The sequence below is a fragment of the Ascaphus truei genome, chromosome 1 (assembly GCF_040206685.1).
Source record: "Ascaphus truei isolate aAscTru1 chromosome 1, aAscTru1.hap1, whole genome shotgun sequence".
NCBI classification, from domain to species: Eukaryota; Metazoa; Chordata; class Amphibia; order Anura; family Ascaphidae; genus Ascaphus; species Ascaphus truei.
In genome coordinates this window covers 330,638,672-330,661,941 of record NC_134483.1, presented here as the reverse complement: position 1 = coordinate 330,661,941, position 23,270 = coordinate 330,638,672, and the positions used below count along the sequence as shown (strand labels likewise).

The window sequence follows — 23,270 nt, the reverse complement described above, 5'->3', positions numbered from 1 at the left end:
AATCCCTGTTAATAGCGCTGCTACTTACAGTAGATGAGTGGATGCTATTTTTGGATCTCGTTAACTTAGAGGATACCCGTCAAAATGAAGAAAAATAACTACCATTCTAAATTTTGACAAAACCCATTATTAGCGCAAAAATAATGGACATCTGTGGATCGACCCCATTTATTATCATTTCTATAACAGTTTTAAGAATTTTTTTAAAGTAAAATGCATGTACACATTGAATTGTGTTCTGTGTATCTACTTTTTATCTAAATATTTTAGTAACATAATTTAAATAAACTTCCATGATTATCATGATTGTAAAATGATAATATTCACAGAGGTTTTTTGTGCAAATCAATATAAAGAAACCTTCCATGACTGGGATCGTTTTACTTTCCGGAATGCTGAAAACAGAATAGGAATAATAAGATTGTCACGTTAGCTGGGGATAATACCATATGAGTGTGTGGTTAATTAAAGCCTAAAGAGATTGTTTTAAGATGCATGGCACAGATGAATCTAATGTATTCATTTGAACAAATATAAAAAAAAAACACCAAAAAACTACTGAATACATCTTGGTGAATTATAAATTAGAGCTCAGATGAACTCCAATTGTTTTTAAAGGTCTACTGCTTGTGTACATCTATGTATTTAGAGAGAATCACAGGGGCTGATTTGAAGATTTAGCCTGGGTCACCTGATGTTGCGTGCTTGAGCAAATCTGTCCTCCCAAGGATTCACCTTCAGCGTTATTAAGAATTTACTTTGCTGATGACAGTAAGATTAATACACAGTTGACTCATGTTCATGCTATCACCAGAGAAACAGTCTAGATCTAATCAGGCAAATCAATTTATCCTACATTGCCACACAGAAGGGGATAATATCCTTCTACAATATTTATTTTACCTTCCCAGCACAAAGCCACACTTAAGGATTTCAAAATGAGTCTTAAAAATGAGGAAGTGCAGAGTTTTCTGGAAAACAACCCTGCTTTCGCAGAAAGATACTTTGAGAAGAAACTTAAGCCGGAGACCATCGCTGTTGCGTTTGGCCGTAAAGATCGTCCCACTGATTTTGCTACTTACAGGGAACTTGTTCAAGTGGAAGAAAGTGAGATTCTCTTTGAACTCATTAAAGACATGCAAGACAGTATAAATATGGAGAAGGTTGTATTCAAGACTCTAAGGAGAATCAGCTTCCTTATCCATGCAGATCGTTGCAGTCTTTTTATGTATAGGCAAAGAAATGGTACTCCAGAGTTGGCTACAAGACTATTTAATGTCCACAAAGATAGTATACTGGAAGATTGTCTTGTCCCACCCGATAGCGAAATTGTGTTTCCTTTGGATATAGGAGTTGTAGGACATGTTGCTCACACCAAGAAAACAATTAACATCAAGAATGTTAACGAGGTACGTAATGACGTTGTTCTGCTGATTAGACATCAACATTCACTATGTTTTGCTTGTCTGAAACAATAACAAAAATATTAGGCTATATATTAAAAATGCCCTGGTGCAAAACTGGTACAGCACAAACTGTGTAGGGGATAATGGGATACCTTGATGGTGCACCTGGGTTATTTGGGGGGGTGAGGGCCTCAGTATTACACCCGTTTCGTTCCATGGAAATGTTTCATAATTCACCCCCAGTGTGTCTACAGTCAGATACAGTACAATGAAAATCAGTATTACTGCGCACGTTCATTTTAAAACTTGCTACATTGTATCTACATTTGTTGTGTGCATCATATAATATTTAAAAAAAATAAAAATGTCAGAATTTTCATTGGCTTTAATTCATAATGTAGTTAATGGTGTAAGTGGTTGTTTAAAAAAAAATGTATTCTTAACATATACTAAAGTGTTTAATATAATAATAAAATAGCAAATTATTAATTTGTCTTGTTTAAAACAAAATCGTAATCAGAGGTGTATTGATTTCAATACCCTTCTAGTAGTGGGATAAATCCATTTATCCTAGATGTGATATAGGGGATTACATACAGATGCAGCGGCCGTTATTTGAACACTTCACGCGGTGCATACCTTGCAATACCCATGTCATGGCGCGTGATTTCTTCCAACCGTACCGCCTTAAGACGCGAGTGCAGGCGAGTGCAGAAAATGGCATTTTAGTGTTCTGGCTTTTAAACACCTGAAATTGACACAGTAGCACAGTACTGTACACATTACAATTCATTCATTTCATTGCATTTAATTGCACACAATCCATGAAATTCAAACAAAGCAACCGCGATAAACGCGTGTGCCTGGGGCGATTGGCGGCGTTCATGCCGCGTGGAGTACAGCATCGCACACGAAAACAGCGCCGGGATTTCTGTTTTGGAAGTGGACCACCTGCGCATTCCTTTGACATACTGTACTGTAAATGTATTGTACAGTAGAGGTAACGTTTATTCTAACATTTGCCGTAAACTAGCCGGGTTACATTCTGGGTATGTGCTGGGCTAGTTTGAGGCACGTTTAAGGCATTTCTGCATTGACTAACGACCCATAGGATTAACACAGCAGGGATCCCTGGCAGTCCAATTCAGTTTGAATGGGACTGCCAGGGACCCCCGCTGTTAATCTGATAGGCCATTAATCAATGCAGAAATGCTGGGGCTAGTTTAAGGAAAGTTTAAGGCATGTATTCAGAATGTACCTGGGTGTTTCCTGGGTTTTTTGAGGAATTGCCACTGGTTTTTGTTCGAATAAGAGTTGCCTCTACTGTACACATTGTTATATTTCTCCATGGTTATATCCACTTAATAAAGTATGAGAGTACCAGATTTTAATGAGCACTATTATTATATTTCTGATTATTAACAAATGTAGCTTCCTCAGCAGCAATGTGTAAGAAGTTGAATATGAAAGGAGAAACTAATATAAAGATCTTGAATAACAGAGAAGATGGGGACCCAATCTGTTTGTTGGGGCCAAAAGAAATTATATTTGGGAGCTATTTAGAGATGTAGCAGACTTTATCATCATCATCATCATCATCGAGAGAGAACACAACATAGAGTATGACGCAGAATAACCGTGGAGTTTCCACAGAAATGTAGTGGCAGTGCTGGTGCAGAATATCATTGCATATCTGACCATAATGCACTAAAACGGAACACTGAAGCCTTCTACATCTGAAAAACTAGTGCGGAAAGAGCTCTGCATTTCTAACAAAAAATGCATCCTATTGAAAACATGTCATGCCATGTAGATAGACGCACTGCAAAAAAAAAAAATGTACTTACCTAAAATCATTAGTGGAATTGTACTGTATGTTGCTACAGTATATCATTATTCATGTTCTTACATTTGGCGCGCATTTTCTTTGTATTTGTATGGAGTCCGACATTAGCATTTATTTCTTACACCAGGACATGTTGATGCATTTACAGAGCAGAAACGTGTTGCCCGAGACATCCAAACTCTGCCTCTAACACCGCTCCTTAGCCTATTGTTTAGTGTGAAAAAGAAGCTGACACGTGTACAACAGATTGGCGCTGAGACGCACTAACTTGCGGTTCTTCTGTTATTTATACATAGCTCCCTGGGATTTTCTTCTTTGATAAATATATAGTGCTGCTTTTGCTCCAGTATTACCCAGTTTTTAAATGCTTTGTTGTTTATGAAGCATATGTATTAAGGCAAAGTGATGCAACTCTGAACCAGATGTGTCAAAGAAAAAAATCTCATTGCCTTCATGGGATTGTTTTCTTGGACATATTTGGTGCAATGTTTTTCCACAGAATTGTATACCAGTTCCTAGAAATGTATTGATGGTCTGTGCTTTCTGGGACCCAGGTACTAAGATCATATTAGAATTTTTATTGTGCGTCGACATTTTAATGCTACAAAGTCGTACAAACCATCATAAACTGTGTGGGTTATGTGTGACTTCATACATGACACATAGGGGCCTATGCAGAGAGCAGCGCTATTTCGAAATTCGCCATTTTTTGGAGAAAATCGCGCAGAAAACAGCAGAAAATGGCGAGTTCCGAAAAACGCGCCAATTTTTCTTTTCTATTTGTAAAACTCGCCTCGCGGTTGGCGAGAACCTCAATCTCGCCAGTTTAAAAAATATCCTAATGCAGAGAGCCGCGAACGGCATCTAGCGGCTGTTCGCGCCAATAAAATGGCGCGATTGTCTCCTTTTTGCCTCGCCAGAAAAAATTGGCAAGAAGCTGCCGCTCGCGGCCATTGCAATGGGAAAAAAAAGGCGCGAATTTGTTTTTACACGTTTCTGAAGCGCGCATCTCGCCAATTTAAACTCGCCACACGCATCCATGTTAAACATAGCAGAATTCGCACTTTTCTGCATATGGAGAATAAAACTCTCCAAAAAAGCTACTTTTTACTAAATTCGCCATTTTTAAAATTCGCTGCTCTCTGCATAGGCCCCATAGTTTTTTGTTTCAAATCTAGTTTGACGAATTGCAGCTGATTGTCACAATTTAAATTAAAACAGAATTAAATGTAAAATATATATATATATATTACTACAGTATTATTAGTAAATAGTAATTATTAGTGTGATATTATTTTGTGTCGGCCACAATTCTAATAATACATTGTGTTAACCGATATATTAAACATGCGTGCTATGTCAAATACATTTTTGGTTGTTACATAGAAACTTAATTCTGCTCTAACACTTTCTGTTTTTTTCCGGACGCGCAGAGACATTATTTTTATTACATACCATTTACATCTATCTGCTTAATATAGTCCATTTCTATGCACCCCCCAAAAATTGGCTAATGCAGGCAAAAATTCTGCGTGCTAATTTTACGGTGAAAAAGCCATTTGCAACATGTAGTGTAGGTCCCACTGATTTCTGTTATAAAGGGATTTTTATATTTTAAAATCAGAAGACTTCATTTTATTTGAAGTGATTTGCCAATAAGTCATGGAAGATATTTTACAACTTCTTTAAGCTTACTGTGAAAATTGATAGACTAATTGTATACAACCTTTGCGCCAGTGATAAACACTCTGAGAGAAGCTACAGTATACAAATAGACCTACAGTATACAGTATTATGATGTATGAAATACATTTTAACTTGACAATTCAATATACATACAACCAGTGGGGTTTTTGTAGAAAGAAGAAGCAGGGACCCTAAGCAAACAAAAAACACATTTATATCTAAACTATAATAGATATTTGAATGTTATAGAAATGTGTTAGAAAAAACATTGATCCCCTCCTAGTCAGTATCGCCGTCCCAGGCAGTACTTTTATGTCATAATCAATATATAGGGGGTTTCTGGTTACTTCCTAAAAAAAGTGTCAGAACTCAATTCCCCTGAATACAGCCACAAATATAGCACCTCTACGGTGTATTTTCCATGGTATCCATTCATCTGCAGGCAATAACCTTTGGAAAATATGTAACTGTGCTTTTTATGCCTTTCTACTTTAAACTGTGGTTGATAATCATCCTTTATTTTATATTCTTAAATATAAAATATATTTTTTTTTACGTTGAATAGAGCACAACATACAGCAAATTTGCAGATGACCTCACAGAATATGCCACAAAGAATATACTCGCTACACCTATCATGAACGGTAAAGACGTTGTTGCTGTTATTATGGCAGTCAATAAAACGGATGGCCCATTTTTTACTAACTACGATGAGGATGTGAGTATTATTTTATTCCAGTGTAAAATTGATCTCCCATTTCTGTATTCCTATTTTCACACCTGTAGTACTGTACGCTTCACACTACTATCTACAATTGACCCTGGTATATGTCTGAATGTCGTCTACGTCTTGTTAGCTGTTACTTTTTTTTTTCCATGGTCATACTCTCTTTAGCTAGGTTGTGGTGCCCCCTGTTTCTTTCAGGTTGATTACTCTCATGTCTCCATAAATGGTCAGGGATGGTATAAATATAACAACAGTGATACTGTAGCATCTAATATGAGACTATACCTCTAAATGAAAACATGTAATACTTGGGGGGAAAATGTGTTAGTTACAAAAGAAAGAGCAATGTGGACAACAAGCCACTGTAAAAAAAAAAGTTCACATTTTAATAAAAATACACAGAGGCTATTTATTGTATATTAAGGTAAATCAGTTACACGGTAAGTTTTTCAAACAAATGCCCTCATTTTATTTGGTTAGCTGACTGGGTGAGCTTCTTTAACAAATTTCACAAATGCACTTTCTTTTTATTATCGCAAATTAAATTTCATTAGCGATTTCCAAGAAGATGCTAAATGTATTGGCCGTGTGAAGTTTTGACAAGCTCTGCACACCACTGCCTTTTCAGGGGGGCAGTTGTAGCCTTTGCTGAACAATACATGTCATTTATTAAGACATTGTCGAAAAGTCCCTGTGGGTTTTCGAGCTACTGATAATGGAAACTTTAAAATATCGTTTTAGTTCTTTCCGTCAATTCTGAGTCTCTAGCATGTCTTAAACAGTAGTGTTTAGTGCAAAGTCTGGTGTGATATGTGCAGGTTTCTCTTTAGCAGGTAGACTCCCACTGTATATCGTACATATCGAGAGACTATCGCGCTGAAACTCCCATTGAGTTGATCGGTACTATCACAGTTTAATGATGAAACCCCTTAGACTATCATTTAACTACACACTTTAAAATATATATGAATTTGTAAATTAGTGTGATTATTTGTAGGATATCTAAAATTAAATTATGTAACTTTCTCTACTTAGGAGAGAGCTATTATTGATCTGTGATGTCATTTATAACATTGGTTTAATAGACATACTGTATCAGTGGATGATAAATCAGAGGTGTGTGTATTTTGTATAGACCATTGATATACGTACACAGAATTTCTTGTCCTGATGTGATGTAATGCTTTTTCTTAGCTACTGTGTCTATTTCATTTGATGACACTTTGTTTAGGAAACAGCTGAAGATAGGTTTCCAACCTCAGTCAATAATTCCACGGACGGTTCTTGTTCCATATTTATTCAGAGACAATAGAAAGCATTCTTCATCATATACGTCTTTACAGGCATTCTCAGTTATGAGTAGAGACCTGCAATTTCTGTTGGTATCACTTCAAACATAATTGTCACTAGTTCTGATTTCAATACATACATAAAAAATACTTATACCTCATCCCCAAACATCCGGACCAGGCCAAATATAGGCTTGCCCCAATTTCAACCGTCTTTCTCCAGCTGCGCTCTTATCAGTATGTTTGTTAAAACATCTCCCATTCTGTCCCCCCCCAACATTCTCTCACCATCTCATTCTTTTCTATAGGCTCTTTGTATTATGACCGCGTACTTTCTTTAATTTCTCTGCTATTTCTACAGTTAACTATTTAGGTGCAAGCTATGCAGTTAGTGTGAATACAGACAATATGGTGTAACTGTATTTTAGGCTTCAAATCCTTCCATCTTCAATAGCTGCCTTAGTCACAGCTAGTTCTTTGACTAAAAACATATTTTGACTTTATAATCTGTTTGTTACATTGTTTAAAGTAGAAAAGCTTCCAGATAGAAAGTATCGGCACTCCAAGGTCTTTGCAAAAACTCAATATGTATTTATTGTTGGTGGTTCAATGTTTCGGTCTGCAACTCAAACCTTTATCACGATTGTATTGTATTGTGTGTCTTTATTTATATAGTGCCATTAATGTACATAGCACTTCACAGTAATAGTACACGTGACAATCATATAAATAACAAATAACGGGTCATGTGAATAAGTGCTTCAGACATAAACGTAACATTTAGGAAGAGGAGTCCCTGCCCCGAGGAGCTTACAATATAATTAAAAAAGTTAATAAACAGTGCCACTTATATACACCATGTACATTCAAACCCAGGTGGGATCTACGTGCCTAAATGATGTTCAATTAGTTTAGCAAACCGCAACTGGCTACGTGATCACAGTGAATAATTTAACCCTGTAGTGTGAGCAGAAGGCAAAGACAATCTGGTGGCAGCTCACTTTCTGACCAAAGGACACAAACTTGCATCCCTATACTACTGTACATCATTGATGCGTAACAACCCCCGATAGAGGAGATTTCAAACATATTTTACTTTAATCCGAGGCAAAATTGATATTTAACTTAGACACTGTGTCACCACAGGGTCTTAATGAAGACCTCAAATTTAATTGCTTTCTTTCAATTTACTCTTAAAACAAATTGATTCTGTTAGAGCTGCTATATTCATTATGGTTCTTTGTTTATCTACTTGTAAATACTGTATGAGTTGTGGTGATATCCCTTACACATCATCTATATTGTTGTATACATGTGTTATTACAGCCCATGCTGTAACTTGACTTATTACAGTGCTGTCTGAGACAACTGATGAGCCACATGGCTTCTTCCCTGAAGAAGTTGACTAGTTCGACAAAACGTGTAGGAGTTTTGATATATTGGCACCAATTGCTTTAATCCCCTAATACTGCTGTAAGATTGTCCTCTTAGCTTGTTTTACATTGCTGAGCCCGCGCGAGTCAGTTCACCTTGTGCGGCGCAACTCAGTGACATCAGCATATCGCCTGGTAGCGCCGTGGTGCTGTGTTTTGCTTTGTGAGATCTTACCCCAGAACCAGCAGTTTGGGGTTAGTTTGCTCCATTGTCCGCTGTGTATCCTGATATCCACCCCTGTGATGTCACCGCCGTGTGGACGTGTGCCAGTGCCGAGTGCCTGCATTGGGGCCCTGGACAGCCTGAAACAGGAACATCCGCGGAGACTACAGTGGGAGCCCAGAAGGACAACTGCTATTCCCGGAGTGGATCGTTTGGACACCTGAGTGGTAACATGTACCCAAAACATGCCCTGCCCAACTAATTGATTTTTTCTGTACCTGCATATAATACCACAAATGATTGTTTAATTATAATTATACATTTATACACTATGAGAGGTTGTGAGCTGTCTCTTTTTTCTTTTCATGTGATCTCTATGGTGTCGGGCCATCAACTGTGACGAGCAGCAGACTCTCTCAACACAGGAGGTTTAAAAAAATCTTTGGGTGCACTTTTTAAAGCCATTTTTATTGTTATTATTAAGATTATTTAATATCACAATACTGTGTATTCTATAAGTTACTATTATTACACAGTTTGTGCGCAGTTATATTTTTTCTATGTAATATGTATGTAAATCATTATTGGGTTTTTTATCCATCCACTGTTCATTCTACTTAGTTAGATGACGGGGGTTCAGTGCTGTACTTGAATCTTTGGGATGATATGCCATGCATTCTTCTGCGCTTTAGATTCTGCAGTACCTTTCAAGTTTGTTCTTCTATTACACAGCAAGTTATATTAGTTTCATTCTATACAAGTACGGTTTTGGGCTGTGTGTGGCCAATCATGCAACAATTTGATATTTTGTGCCTGTGACTATGTAACATCGTAATGAATCGAGTATACCAATGTCTTTAGATTTATTCAATACCCTAGTACATAATGCTATTGACATTCTTGAAGGCTTTGTATTTCATGGGTTCATTTTATAATAGTATTGTTAGCACCTCTAGTCCGAGTTCTATCTGTTTTTAACTTTTTGTCTTATCCTTTTCACATTTTCTATATTCTATATTTCTGATTATACCACAATGGCTACTATTTGGTTATATGATACCACGCTTTACAGCATGCTAGTTTATCTCACGCGCCAGGGTTAAATTATTCACTGTGATCACGTAGCCAGTTGTTGTTTGTTACACTAATTGAACATCAATTAGGCACGTAGATCCCATCTGGGTAATGTTTGAACGTACATGATGTGTATAGAAGTGGCACTGTTTGTTAACTTTTTTTATCTTGACAAAGCTCTGAGTTGAACCAATAAATACATATTGAGTTTTTGCAAAGACCTTTGAAGTGCCAATATTTTCTATTTGTATGCTTTTCTACATTGGTTTTGCCTCCCCATTGAGGGCGGATCTTCGAGCACACGAGGCGCTTCAATAACTGATCATGTGAGTGCGCCCATTCCAACCAGTTACTGTTACATTGTTTAATACAGTTGTGGTTATGTATCAAAGTCTTCCAGTTGCTGAGGAAAAACTGGTGCAAAAACAAAAAAAACTGCACCAGAATTATTTTATATCAATGGAATATTTTACTTTGATAAATTTGGTACATATTTGTTGCATTTGGTTTTGCAGTCAAGAGCTTTTGGTAAATAGAACCCATTACATTTCTTGCATTTTCCATATGGTACTAAGGAACTATGTACAGTGGTGTGAAAAAGAAAGTACACCCTCTTTGAATTCTATGGTTTTACATATCAGGACATAATAATAATCATCTGTTCCTTAGCAGGTCTTAAAATTAGGTAAATACAACCTCAGATGAAAACAAAACATGACATATTACACTGTGTCATGATTTATTTAACAAAAATAAAGCCAAAATGGAGAAGCCATGTGTGAAAAACTAAGTACACCTTATGATTCAATAGCTTGTAGAACCACCTTTAGCAGCAATAATTTGAAGTAATCGTTTTCTGTATGACTTTATCAGTCTCTCACATCGTTGTGGAGGAATTTTGGCCCACTCTTCTATACAACGTTGCTTCAGTTCATTGAGGTTTGTGGGCATTTGTTTATGCACAGCTCTCTTAAGGTCCAGCCACAGCAATTCAATCGGGATGAGGTCTGGACTTTGAATGGGCCATTGCAACACCTTGAATCTTTTCTTTTTCAGCCATTCTGTTGTAGATTTGCTGGTGTGCTTGGGATCATTGTCCTGTTGCATGACAAAATTTCGGCCAAGCTTTAGCTGTCAGACAGATGGCCTCACATTTAACTCTAGAATACTTTGGTATACAGTGGAGTTCATGGTTGACTCAATGACTGCATGGTTCCCAGGTCCTGTGGTTGCAAAACAAGCCCAAATTATCACACCTCCACCACCGTGCTTGACAGTTGGTATGAGGTGTTTGTGCTGATATACTGTGTTTGGTTTTCGCCCAAACGTGGCGCTGTGCATTATGGCCAAACATCTCCACTTTGGTCTCGTCTGTCCAAAGGATATTGTTCCAGATGTCTTGTGGTTTGTTCAGATGCAACTTTGCAAACCTAAGCTGTGCTGCCATGTTCTTTTTAGAGAGCAGAGTCTTTCTCCTGGCAACCCTTCCAAACAAACCATACTTGTTCAGTCTTTTTCTAATTGTACTGTCATGTACAGTACTTTAACATTTAACATGCTAACTGAAGCTTGTAAAGTCTGAGATGTAACTCTTGTTTTTTTTGCAATTTCTCTGAGCATTGCACGGTCTGACCTTGTGGTGAATTTGCTTGGACGTCCACTCCTGGGAAGATTGGCAACGGTCTTGAATGTTTTCCACTTTTGAATAATCTTTCTCACTGTAGAATGATGGACTTTAAATTGTTTGGAAATGGCCGTATAACACTTCCCACATTGATGGGCAGCAACAATTGCTTCTCTAAGATCATTGCTGATGTCTTTCCTCCTTGGCATTGTGTTAACACACACCTGAATGCTCCAGACCAGAAAACTGCTAAAACTTCGGCTTTTATAGAGGTGGTCATACTTGCTGATGATCAATGAATCAAGGGCATTTGATTAGCAGCACCTGTCTGCTACTTAGCATCTTAATTCCTATGGAAGCAGTAAGGGTGTACTTAGTTTTTCACGCATAGCTTCTCCATTTTGGCTTTATTTTTGTTAAATAAATCATGACCCAGTGTAATATGTCATATGTTGTTGTTCATCTGAGGTTGTATTTTCCTAATTTTAAGACCTGCTAAGGAACAGATGATTGTTATTATGTCCTGATATGAAAAACCATAGAATTGAAAGAGGTTGTACTTTCTTTTTCACACCACTGTATGTAGCAATCCTTGTCCATTTGAATGTGTGACACAGGAAAGCAGAAGTGCGTTGAAATTCATTACTAGTTCATTTGGCTTCTCTCTGGAAGTGTATCAGGCAAGAAGTTTGAGTTGTGTCAGAGAGCAATTGGTAATAACTCTCAATGCACATCAGCCTTCTGCAGCCATAAATGGCATCACAAATCCAAGAGGGCTGCCTCCTTATTGCAGAAAAGACACGTCAGATAGTGTATCTAAATTATTTCATTTTAGTTTTAATTATGTATAGTTAGTATACGTACTTGTGCACTTTAACCCTTTATTCATGCATTTAAGAAAAGATGATATAGAAAGCAAAAGAGGACAGATGAAGGGGGCGAAGGGTGTCCATACAGTATACTACATTTAAAAAGAGATATTACATCAGTGTTTTTGAACAGTTGTTCCTTTGAACCCTTCGGGTCCCCACGCATCCCTAAAGTGTTCCCTTCCATTTTCAGATCATTTGAAAATTGTACCACATACAGAACAATTTACAATGCATATCAGACGTGCTTTTAAAGAGGGTTGGGGTTCCTTCAAATGGATCTGATTGCAGACGCGCTATTAGAGAGGCTTGGGGTTCCTTCAATAAAACTGATCTCAGGCACACTATGCTGTTCTCGCCCTTTGTACCCCAGACCCTGGCTAAATTCCCACACACGCATGCTGCGTTCCTGCACTCGTTCCTCAGAACGCCTATAGAGGAAATTCTCACAGACTTCCTTCACTACACATTTATGCTATCCTGTTTCACCTCAGCCCTCTCTCAAACTAAACAAACCTACTTTTCGTCACTAATCAACAACCACAAGTCGAATCCACGCTGACTCTTCTCTGTCTTTGACTCCGTACTCAGACCACCCTCTGCGGTCTGTTCTACTTCCTCCATCTCACCTCAGGACTTTGCTGACTATTTCAAGGAAAAGGTGGAATCCATACGTCAGGCCATCCCCTCTGTATCCTCCTCCAATCCTACATCTCTTCCTAACTCTCCTCCGGCCTTCCTCGATTCTTTTTCCACTGTCACAGAGGAGGATATATCGTTGCTGATCTCCCCTTCTCCCTCTACCACCTGCACTCTTGACCCCATTTCCTCCCATCTCCTAAAACCTCTTGCTCCTACTATAATCCCTATGCTCACGCACATTTTTTACTCCTCCCTCTACTCTGGTACCTTTCCCTCTACCTTCAAACATGCAACAGTTATACCATTACTCAAAAACAGCAAGCTTGACCATACCTGTCATTTTAACTATTGACCTGTGTCCCTCCTGCCTTTTGCCTCTAAACTCCTTGAACGTCTTGTACTCCCTCACTTGCTCCATTTTGTCAACACCTATTCGCTCCTAGACCCTCTACAACCTGGCTTCTGCACTGGTCACTCCACTGATACAGCCCTCACTAAAATAACTAATGATCTCCATGCTGCCAAAGACAGAGGTCATTACACTCTGCTCATATTACTCGACCTCTCTGCAGCATTTGATACTGTTGACCTCCCTCTTCTCCTTCACATTCTCCATACTCTTGGCATTCATAACAAAGTTCTATCCTGGATCTCCTCTTACCTCTCCCATCGTACTTTCAGTATCTCTTTTGCTAACACCTCCTCCTCTATCGATCTCTCTGTGGGGTAGGCCTAATCACATCTGTTGGGTTTAAATATCACCTCTATGCTGATGACACACAAATGTACTTTTGAACCCCTGACCTTACACCTGCTGTACAGACTAAAGTTTCTGAATGTCTCTTGGCTATATCATCCTGGATGGCCCTACGCTGACTTAAACTTAACATGGCAAAAACAGAGCTCATCATATTTCCTCTCAAACCTGGCCCTATTTCCTCCTTCCACATTACTGTTGGAAGTACTATTATTCACCTACAGTAGTAGCCCAAGCACGCTGCCTAGGGGTCACAGTCGACTCTTCTCTCACATTCTTTTCTCACGTTCATAGAGAAAATTAGACTAAACAGTCCCAGGATCAGTGCTACAGAAGATTAAACAGGATTATATGTCTTAAAGTCCTATGAATGTACAGTATGTTGATAGGAGTTATGATAATTTCTTAGTGTAGATTTAATTAGCAATCCATTAAGTGTGACTCATGATTTAGTAGATGCCACATTAGTGGCCTTATTACTCCAAAATTGGATTTATGGTTAATGGGGGAAGATATAGTCAGTGCTGTCTTAATGCATGGGCACGCTGGGCAGTTGCCCGGGGGCCCCACGAGCATAGGGGCCCCATGCTAATCTATGCACAGAGCAGAATTTAATACTAATTTTCCGATCACCCATCTCAACATTCAAATCTCCCGCTAACTCGGTAGAAGGAGAAAAATTACGACTTGTAGCGGAGAGTTGGCATGTCTGCATTGCATGTCTGGAGGTACCAATAAATATAAGTTTATTTTATCGATAATTGAAATTTTTATTCCTGTGAGTGGTTGTGTAGGCAAGGCCCAGTGCACTGCTTTTCCTGGGGGCCTATAATGCTGTTAAGATGGCCCTCGATATAGTCTGTAAGGATTTTCTAACCTGTTCACCACCACTCTTTATGGGAGATGCTACTTAGAGTATAGTGTTAGTTTAGGATCGCATTGTACTACATAGAAACAGAACTCCAAGAGTAAATAGTACTCACTGATTTGTAGAGGATCTTGGCTCCAAAGCGTGCATCCGGCATGAAGAGATAATAGTAGTGTAGTCCTCGGTAGATGAATGCAGGGCACAGCATGTAGGTAGAAAAAATTGGAGTACAGCACTTCCAGAGTTAAATTCCAGAGTTAAAAAGAGTAGTACTCTTTGACAAAGGGCAAGATACGCCCAAAACGCATCAGAGTTGCTCCATATACTCACCAATTTTTGGATTTCTCCTACAGAATCACTCTACTATTTCCGAAATCTGTCTCAGCGTCCCCCCTACTGAAATCCCTCTCCTGGCTTCCTATCAAATCCTGTATCACACACTCAGTTCTCCTTCTCATTTTTAAAGCTTTACAGTCTTCTGCTCCTCCTTACATCTCAGCCCTAATTACTCACTATACACCATCCCGGCTCTTGCGTTCTGCTCAAGGATGTCTTCTAGCACCCTCTTTATCCACATTTAAGACCCACCTCAAAACACAGCTGCTTAAGGAAGCATATGAGTAGCTCCATGGCTGATAATTAGCACCTCATAGATTAACCTTGGCCCCTTGCAGACGCACTTACCAGAACGCCCTCCTACTGTCTCTGTACGTTTTTCCTTCCAATAAATTTAGACTGTAAGCTCTTCGGAGCAGGGACTCCTTTTCCTAAATGTTACTTTTATGTCTGAAGCACTTCTCCCCTTTATGTGTTATTTATATTATTTGTTATTTATATGATTGTCACATATATTACTGCTGTGAAGGGCTATGTACATTAATGGCACTATCTAAATAAAGACATACATACATACATACCTGTACATACCTGTACATACATACATACATACTATTAGAAAGGGTTGGAGTTCCTGACAATGCATCTGATCTCAGACACACTATTAAAGAACATTGAGGTACCTTACAATGTATATGATCACAGAAGCGCTATTAGAGAGGGTTGTGGTTCCCCAGAACTTCACAATATAATTATAGGGTTCCTTAATAGAAAAAAGGTTATAAAACACTGTATTACATACAGTATATGTTTGATTTAAGAGGAGATCATAACCACACTAGAAGGAGTTTAATCCAAGCATGGTTGTGGATGCCAGTTAAACACTGTATGTTAGCAGAACAACTAAGAATCTGTTATAAATCACACTGCTTTTATTTAACTACTCCTTTACTGTTCTAGGTATTCTTAAAATATTTGAATTTTGCCTCCTTAAATCTGAAAATTTATCACCTGAGCTATCTACATAACTGCGAGACTCGCCGAGGCCAGGTAAAATTTACATTTCATTTTTCTAAACAAAAGAATCCATTGTATTGTTTTCTATAATACACAACGGTCTGTGTTGGCTGGTAGAAAGCAATATATCTGGGTACAGATATTTGTATGCCAAAGACAATGCTCATGTGCCATTAATATTATCATCATTAGAATGTAAGCTCTTTGTAGCAAGGCATGTTTAACAAATACTAGTACAGCTCAACCCCCTTATAACGCTGTGCTTGGTGTCCAAAGAATCACATCGCGTTAGAAATAATGTATAATTGTATGCATTGTACAATAAAGTATTTAAGACACCAATAATCGTGTTGTAAAGTATTTATAAATACGAATATTGGGAGCCATGCTTGCATCGCTTTATAAGCGGATTCGCGTTGTAACGGGGTTGAGCTGTATGTGGTACTACAGTTAATAATTAGCAACATATAAAGTCTTGGTTACTACTAATATCAAGGGACTATTTTTGTTTACCAGAAGAAAATTGCTATGATAAAAATCTACATTTCTCACAGACTGAATAACAGTTTCTGTGGTCATTGTAATGAGTTTAAAAGAAATATATGAGAAAGTGTAATCTATAATGGTAGTAATTCCATTATTAGGGCTGTTCTCAGGCTTTTAAATACCCTCATATTTATCCAGTAGAAGGTTAGCTGCTTGCAATCATGCAGGGTTTGTTAATTCATTGTGATACTGTAGCTCACAAACGAAATTGATTATGCTATCCAGCAACTGCTAAAAGCATGTAATGTACAATTCAACTGTTTGTTTTCACATTCATTGTTTAGGTGCTGTTGTGGTCAGCTAACAAAGTGTTTGAAGAGCTGACAGACATTGAAAGACAGTTCCACAAGGCCTTCTACACAGTGAGAGCATATTTAAACTGTGACAGATATTCAGTCGGCCTGCTAGATATGACAAAAGAAAAGGTACTGTACCAATTACAGAAGAGCATTCATGGTCTATATTATATTTTAAAGGGGGATTCACCAAGCCCTGCTAGGCTCCTTATCAGGATGTTAACCTAACGGTACATGAATGTACCACAGTATTCACAAAAATGAACAACTTGATGTTAACCCAGGTTCTCCTGTAAAAGGAATAGTGTTAATTCTAACATATGTAAGCCATATTCCCCCCCACCCAGACACAGATGCTATATCTAGGGTGTGTGAGGGCTGGCTACACGTGCTTGAGTGATGCGTACCTGCCGGTAACAGGAGGGCCCGAGCTTCCCGCGATGATATTGGGGACACAGGACCAGGCTTCTGGGGTAGTTGCCTCATTCTTTAGTGGTGGTGCAGCGCCTCCATCCTCTATACCTTCCCAGGGATATGGGGTAGGACCGTATAAAAGAAATAACCCTGGTCCCAGGGTGGATGCTCCAGAATCACACACAGTCTCTTTGGTAAAATCAGCAAAGGTCTCTTTATTGTCACTAGCTCGCACACAGCAGCCTTGGCAGCACACAGCAGCAGCAGCACACAAGGCACTCCAAAGGTGTACATGCTCTCTCCTCTCCTTTCCTCCAAGATGCACTCTGACAGGATGGTCTGTGAGGGGCCTCAATACCCCAATGCCCACCTCAGAGGGTATCCTCTGGGTGGGAATAGATCTTCCCCATCACCCCCTCATCAGGGTGAGAGGCATTGGTCCACCGTAGCTCTGCTCACTCTCCAACTGTATAGGCCAGAGTCCTCTCTCTCTCTCCTGCTCCCAGGCGAGAGCTTGACCTACTCCTCTCCTCCAACTCCCAGGACAGACTAGACTAGACTGACTTGAACTCTGTCACTCACAGGAACTGGATCCTAAATAGAGTCAGCCCCACCTCTCATGATGTCAGCAGTACCTCCCCTCTGTCTCATGCCTGCAGCAGAGTCAGGGGCCTGCATCTATCACTCAAGGCAGGGCGTGAAGGGGGAAAACCCATGATTACTACTGGCGCCTGCCCTTAACAGGACTTTCCACAGTAGGAGAAAGATATGTATAGCCTGTGCCGTTTACAGGGGGCTACACATACATTAGTGATAATGAGATGCAAATGATAAGCAAATGAGCCATTATCATAGGCACACTCGATTCACTAAGATCCATTAAGATAAATGTGAAGACATACAATTACGTTATTTAAGTCATTACTAAACCTGCTGTTAAGTATGACTTATCATGTAATTAACTTTTATCCACTGTTTCATACATTATGTATTATACAATATAAATATATATATTTATATATATATACACACACATACATATGTAGCACACTTATTGTTTTCCGCACCGGGGATAGCTGAATGGCCGCGATATAACATGATGTTACTGCAACGGCAGTGAGGTCAGTAACGGACATTATTTTGCATATAATTATGTTCGTGAAAAGTATTAACTCAATGAAAATAAAGTCTGTACCTGTATTAGGTAACTTCATGTTATTTCCCCTCATTTGACTGAGCTTAGTGAATCTGGGCCTCAGCTTTTTCCAGAAAGCTTCAGCCAATTCCCAAAATGTCCATTTCCATAGAAGGTTTGAACTACATAAGTTATTTGATATCACTTCACTATGGGTACTACAACAGAAATAGAAATGTATAAGCCCACACAATTTTTTGGGGCCATACAAGTACAATATTATTATTTTTTATTTAAGATCTCAAGAATGTTGTATAGTGTAATGGTATATATATATATAAAAGTGCTGTGTGCTGGGTGATAATGGGGAAAGGCGGGGTTGCAGACCTGCCTAAGACATGCAGATGAGCATACAGTTGTATTTACATTTGCATATTTGCTTTGCTGTGGAGGGTTTTTGACACTTTTTTTTACTCACCATAACTTAACTCAGTATTATGGTTGGCCCATCCTTTAGCTTCTTTGCATACCCAGTTAATCAACCCCACACTGATGAGACCCATTAAGGTCGAAACAGCTGTCTGTGGGTGGTTTTCTGGGTATGCACCTTAACCTTGGCTGTGCTCAAAGCTGTGACCATGCAGCAAGCTTAAGCCTATAGGGAACCATGTTAAAAATGGTTTTTGAAGCAAAAAGTGGCACTGTTTGCTCATTTGCATGTCATTTCCCAGAATCCCTTGCTGCAGTGGAAGTGCTGTGTGCTGGGTGATAATGGGGAAAGGCGGGGTTGCAGACCTGCCTAAGACATGCAGATGAGCATACTGGTCTGTATACATTTATATGTATATGGTCTGTATTTACATTTATATATATATATATATATATATATATATATATATATATATATATACAGTGCTTGACAAATCACCCACAAATCTACTCGCCGAACCAAAAAATCTACTCGCCACCTAGTCCCGCCCCAACCCCGCCTTTAGTCCCGCCCCTAGTCCCACCCACAACCCCGCCTCTAATCCCGCCCCCAGCCCCGCATTTAAAAAAACCATAAATGAAATAAATTGAATAAATTCCTAGTAAGAACATTCGTTTTTGACATAAGTTTATTTATTGTATTACATTATATTACAATTAGTCCTTGTGTATAAATGTCAAATCTAGAAAAAAAGCCAGATGTGAATGACTAGTTTCCTGAACCCCTTAACCAGTGTCTGGACGTCCCCACTTCACAATATTTAAAGCAGTAATCCCGCCTGGGATCTTACCTGATCTGCAGTCCGTCAATGTCCAGGTACCCTCATTCCCGCAATGTTATATATTGGAGGGGATGTGTTCCCTACCTGTCTTCTGGGTTAGGGGGGGTTCCGATGTCTCCCGTGTGAAGCTTGAGTCAGATCTGGAAGAAAGCAGAATAGGTTATTTCGGTGTAGTGTAGGGCAGTTAAGATATACAGGGTAAATAAGATATCCAGATCCAGATTGTGAGACAGAGAGACGGAGAGAGAGGGTGAGAGAGACGGAGAGAGAGGGTGAGAGAGACGGAGAGAGAGGGTGAGAGAGACGGAGAGAGAGGGTGAGAGAGACGGAGAGAGAAGGTGAGAGAGACGAAGAGAGAGGGTGAGAGAGACGAAGAGAGAGTGTGAGAGAGACGGAGAGAGAGGGTGAGAGAGACGGAGGGTGAGAGACAGAGAGAGGGTGACTGTGGGGGGATGGGGTGACTGGGTGGGGTGATTGGGGGTGTGGGGTGACTGGGTGCGGTGATTGGGGGTGTGGGGTGACTGGGTGGGGTGATTGATTGGGGGGTGGGGTGATTGATTGGGGGTGGGGTGATTGGGGGGTGGGGTGATTGGGGGGGTGGGGTGATTGTGGGGGTGGGGTGATTGGGGGGTGGGATGATGGGATGTCTGACTTGGTGGGGATTACTGACTGTCTGACTGGGTGGGATGACTGGGCAGGGGGTGGGATGACAGACTATGACTGACTTTTGACTGACTGGGTGGGGGGGTGACTGACTTTTGACTGACTGGGTGGGGGGGGTGACTGACTTTTGACTGACTGGGTGGGGGGGATGACTGACTGACTGGGTGGGGGGTGACTGGGTACCTCTGGTGTCCTACACGTTCTCTCTCTCTCATACACACACACACACATACACACTCTCTCATACCCATACACACACTCTCTCATACCCATACACACACTCTCTCATTCCCATACACTCTCTCCCTCTCTCTCGTATACCCCTCTCTCTTCCTCCCATACCCCTCTCTCTCTCTCTCTACCATACCCCCTCTCTCTCTCTCTCTCTCTCTCTCCCATACCCCTCTCTCTCTCTGTCCTATACCCTCTCTCTCTCCCTGTCCCATACCCTCTCTCTCTCTCTCTCTCTCCCATACCTCTCTCTCTCTCACACACACACACACACACACACACACACACACACACACACACACACACACACACACACACACACACACACACACACACACAAACACACACACACACACACACACACACCCTGCTACTACCTCCCGCCCCGCGTGGGCAGCTGGAGCACCAGAGGGAGGGGGGAGAGACACGAGCCGCGCGGTCACCGGAGGGAGGGGAGAGAGACACACGAGCCGCGCGGGCACCGGAGGGAGGGGGGAGAGACACACGAGCCGCGCGGGCACCGGAGGGAGGGGGGAGAGACACGAGCCGCACGGTCACCGGAGGGAGGGGGGGAGAGACACCCGAGCCGCGCGGGCAGCAGGAGCACCGGAGGGAGGGGGGTGAAGCACCCGAGCTGCGCGGGCAGCGGGAGCACAGGAGGGAGGGGGGAGTGACACCCGAGCCGCGTGGGCAGCAGGAGCACTGGAGGGAGGGGGGTGAAGCACCCGAGCTGCGCGGGCAGCGGGAGCACAGGAGGGAGGGAGGAGTGACACCCGAGCCGCGCGGGCAGCGGGAGCACCGGAGAGAGGGGGGAGTGAAACCCGAGCCTCGCGGGCAGCACCGGAGGGAGCGGGGGTGAAGCACCTGAGCACCGGAGGGAGGGGGGTGAAGCACCAGAACAGTACAGTATATATAAATATGTATTACAGTGCATTAAATTCCCCCCCACCTCAAGCATCTGTCCACAATCCTCTCCATGACCGGATCAGTGCAGGTCTTGTAAGCAGGAGGTGACACAATTATACAGGAGGATATATAGGAGGAGTAGCAGATGCACGCGCGCGCGCACCCCCAACCCCCCCCCCCCCCCATTACTTACCCGTGCAGAGAAGGAAGGGCGGTTTGAAGTCCTGGCAACTCCATCCCGCGTCACAGCCAGAGGGTTTTTTTTTTTTTTCGAGCAGGGGATTTTGTTTTTGCAGAGCAGGGGAAAGCTATTGGCCACGAGCCAATATCCGATCGCAGCTGGCGAGTTGGCGACCGGGTTTGTTGAGCACTGTATATATATATATATATATATATAATGTATAGGGTTTTCTATAATACAATGGATGCTCAGCTCTGGATTATGTGTTTAAAAAATAATACTGAATAGTCTCTTGACGTCCTAATTTAGTTATATTTTTACTGCATTTTTAACATGATACAGTACAAATCCGATATTCCAGTGTTTCTTTTTTTTACTTGAGTTAGTGAAATATGGCAGATTAGCCCTAAAACATTTTGTGACATGCGTATTTTGTTTTCAGGAATTCTTTGACATGTGGCCAGTTTTAATGGGAGAAGTCCCACCTTATTCAGGACCCCGTACTCCAGATGGAAGGGTAAGCTACAGTAAGGTGAAACATCAGTCCATGTTTCCTCAAATATAAATCATGTTAGCCATACTGACAAACTCTCCCTATTTATAAGCTGAAAAATGTATATTTTATTCTGCTTTCTCCCTGAAAATAAATCAGTAATCCATATTCAAGTTAAGGGAGTTTTAGCAACCTCATGCATTTTCATGCAAAATGTGCCTAAAATAAGCTTTTAAAAGTTAGCCAGTGTTATGTTATAATTACTGGATTGAGTGTTCATTTAAAATAAAAACATTATTTATGGCTTACGGTGCCAATATCTTCTGCAGTACATACTGTGTATGAAATAAAGGTCTACACATATTTAATGAACAAGTACTGCCACGAAAAGATTGACATACAGTATTGCAATTTGTTTTGTTTTTGTTTAGGAAATTGTTTTTTACAAGGTCATTGATTACATTCTACATGGAAAAGAAGATATTAAAGTTATACCGTAAGTGAGATTACCATGGAAAACAATATTCTCCGTCATTAGAATCATTTGTGAATATAGCAATACATTAAATATGTGTGCCATGCATGAACCAATGACACGCACAATTGTTGTAGTTCTTGGAGTTTAGAGAATATGCCAGTGTTTTTCAATCCTCTTCTCTGGGAACCCCAACCACGCTAGATTGGAGAATGAGCAAACATGCACTTAGTTTATTTATGAATGCAGTATTTTGGTCATCCACAAAATATAGTTAATTTCGAGGATTAGATTGAAAATCACTGTAATATGGAGGAAGGGTGCTGTATATAACATGATTGAGAGCAGCTTCTTTTTTTAAACAGATTTATATTTTTAGTTTTTTTTGACCCAGATTCACAAAAGGGTGCTAAGGTTTAGCACGTCTTTACTCCCAATCATAGGAATGCCTGTTAAAGCTCAGCACCCTTTGGTGGATCTGAGCCTTTGTATTACTGTAAATGAGTCAAATAATCATAAAGGACTTTATTAAAAATATTTTATATTTAATATAGTAGTATGTCTCTGCCTTTAGTCATAGAAATCCATAATTATAAATCTTAACGCATGTTAAATTTAAGCAGTCGCATGCTTATACTATCAAAAATGAAACAGTTTACAGTATACAGTAGCGGCAGCTTTTATTTGAACCAATGCCGGCGACATGCCGGGATCTACTCCGGCTACCGCCAGTCAAGACCGCGCGCCGCCGCGTTTCCTCCACGCACCCCCCCTCCACTTCGGGCGCATTTTAGCCCCCCTTCCCGACCCCGAACCCGGCTCCTGCTCTGCCCCTCTGCTTCCCCGCACCCCCACTTACCTCACTTTAAACTCCAGGGGTGTCGGGGAAGCCGGGTGCGCACGTGACTGTGACATCACAGTG

At 40.5% G+C, this 23,270-nt stretch overlaps 1 protein-coding gene across 1 annotated transcript in view; it reads left to right on the top strand.

Annotated features, from left to right (window-relative positions):
• Positions 1–761: 761 nt before the first annotated feature.
• Positions 762–23,270, top strand: part of LOC142498757 (rod cGMP-specific 3',5'-cyclic phosphodiesterase subunit beta-like) — a 59,701-nt gene continuing 37,192 nt past the window's right edge. Inside the window, exons 1-6 of the mRNA XM_075607126.1 lie at positions 762–1,409; positions 5,504–5,656; positions 15,681–15,770; positions 16,568–16,708; positions 21,823–21,897; positions 22,305–22,369. Of these exons, the coding sequence (XP_075463241.1) occupies positions 939–1,409; positions 5,504–5,656; positions 15,681–15,770; positions 16,568–16,708; positions 21,823–21,897; positions 22,305–22,369 (995 nt within the window). The 5' untranslated portion in view covers positions 762–938. The remainder of the gene's footprint in view (positions 1,410–5,503; positions 5,657–15,680; positions 15,771–16,567; positions 16,709–21,822; positions 21,898–22,304; positions 22,370–23,270) is intronic.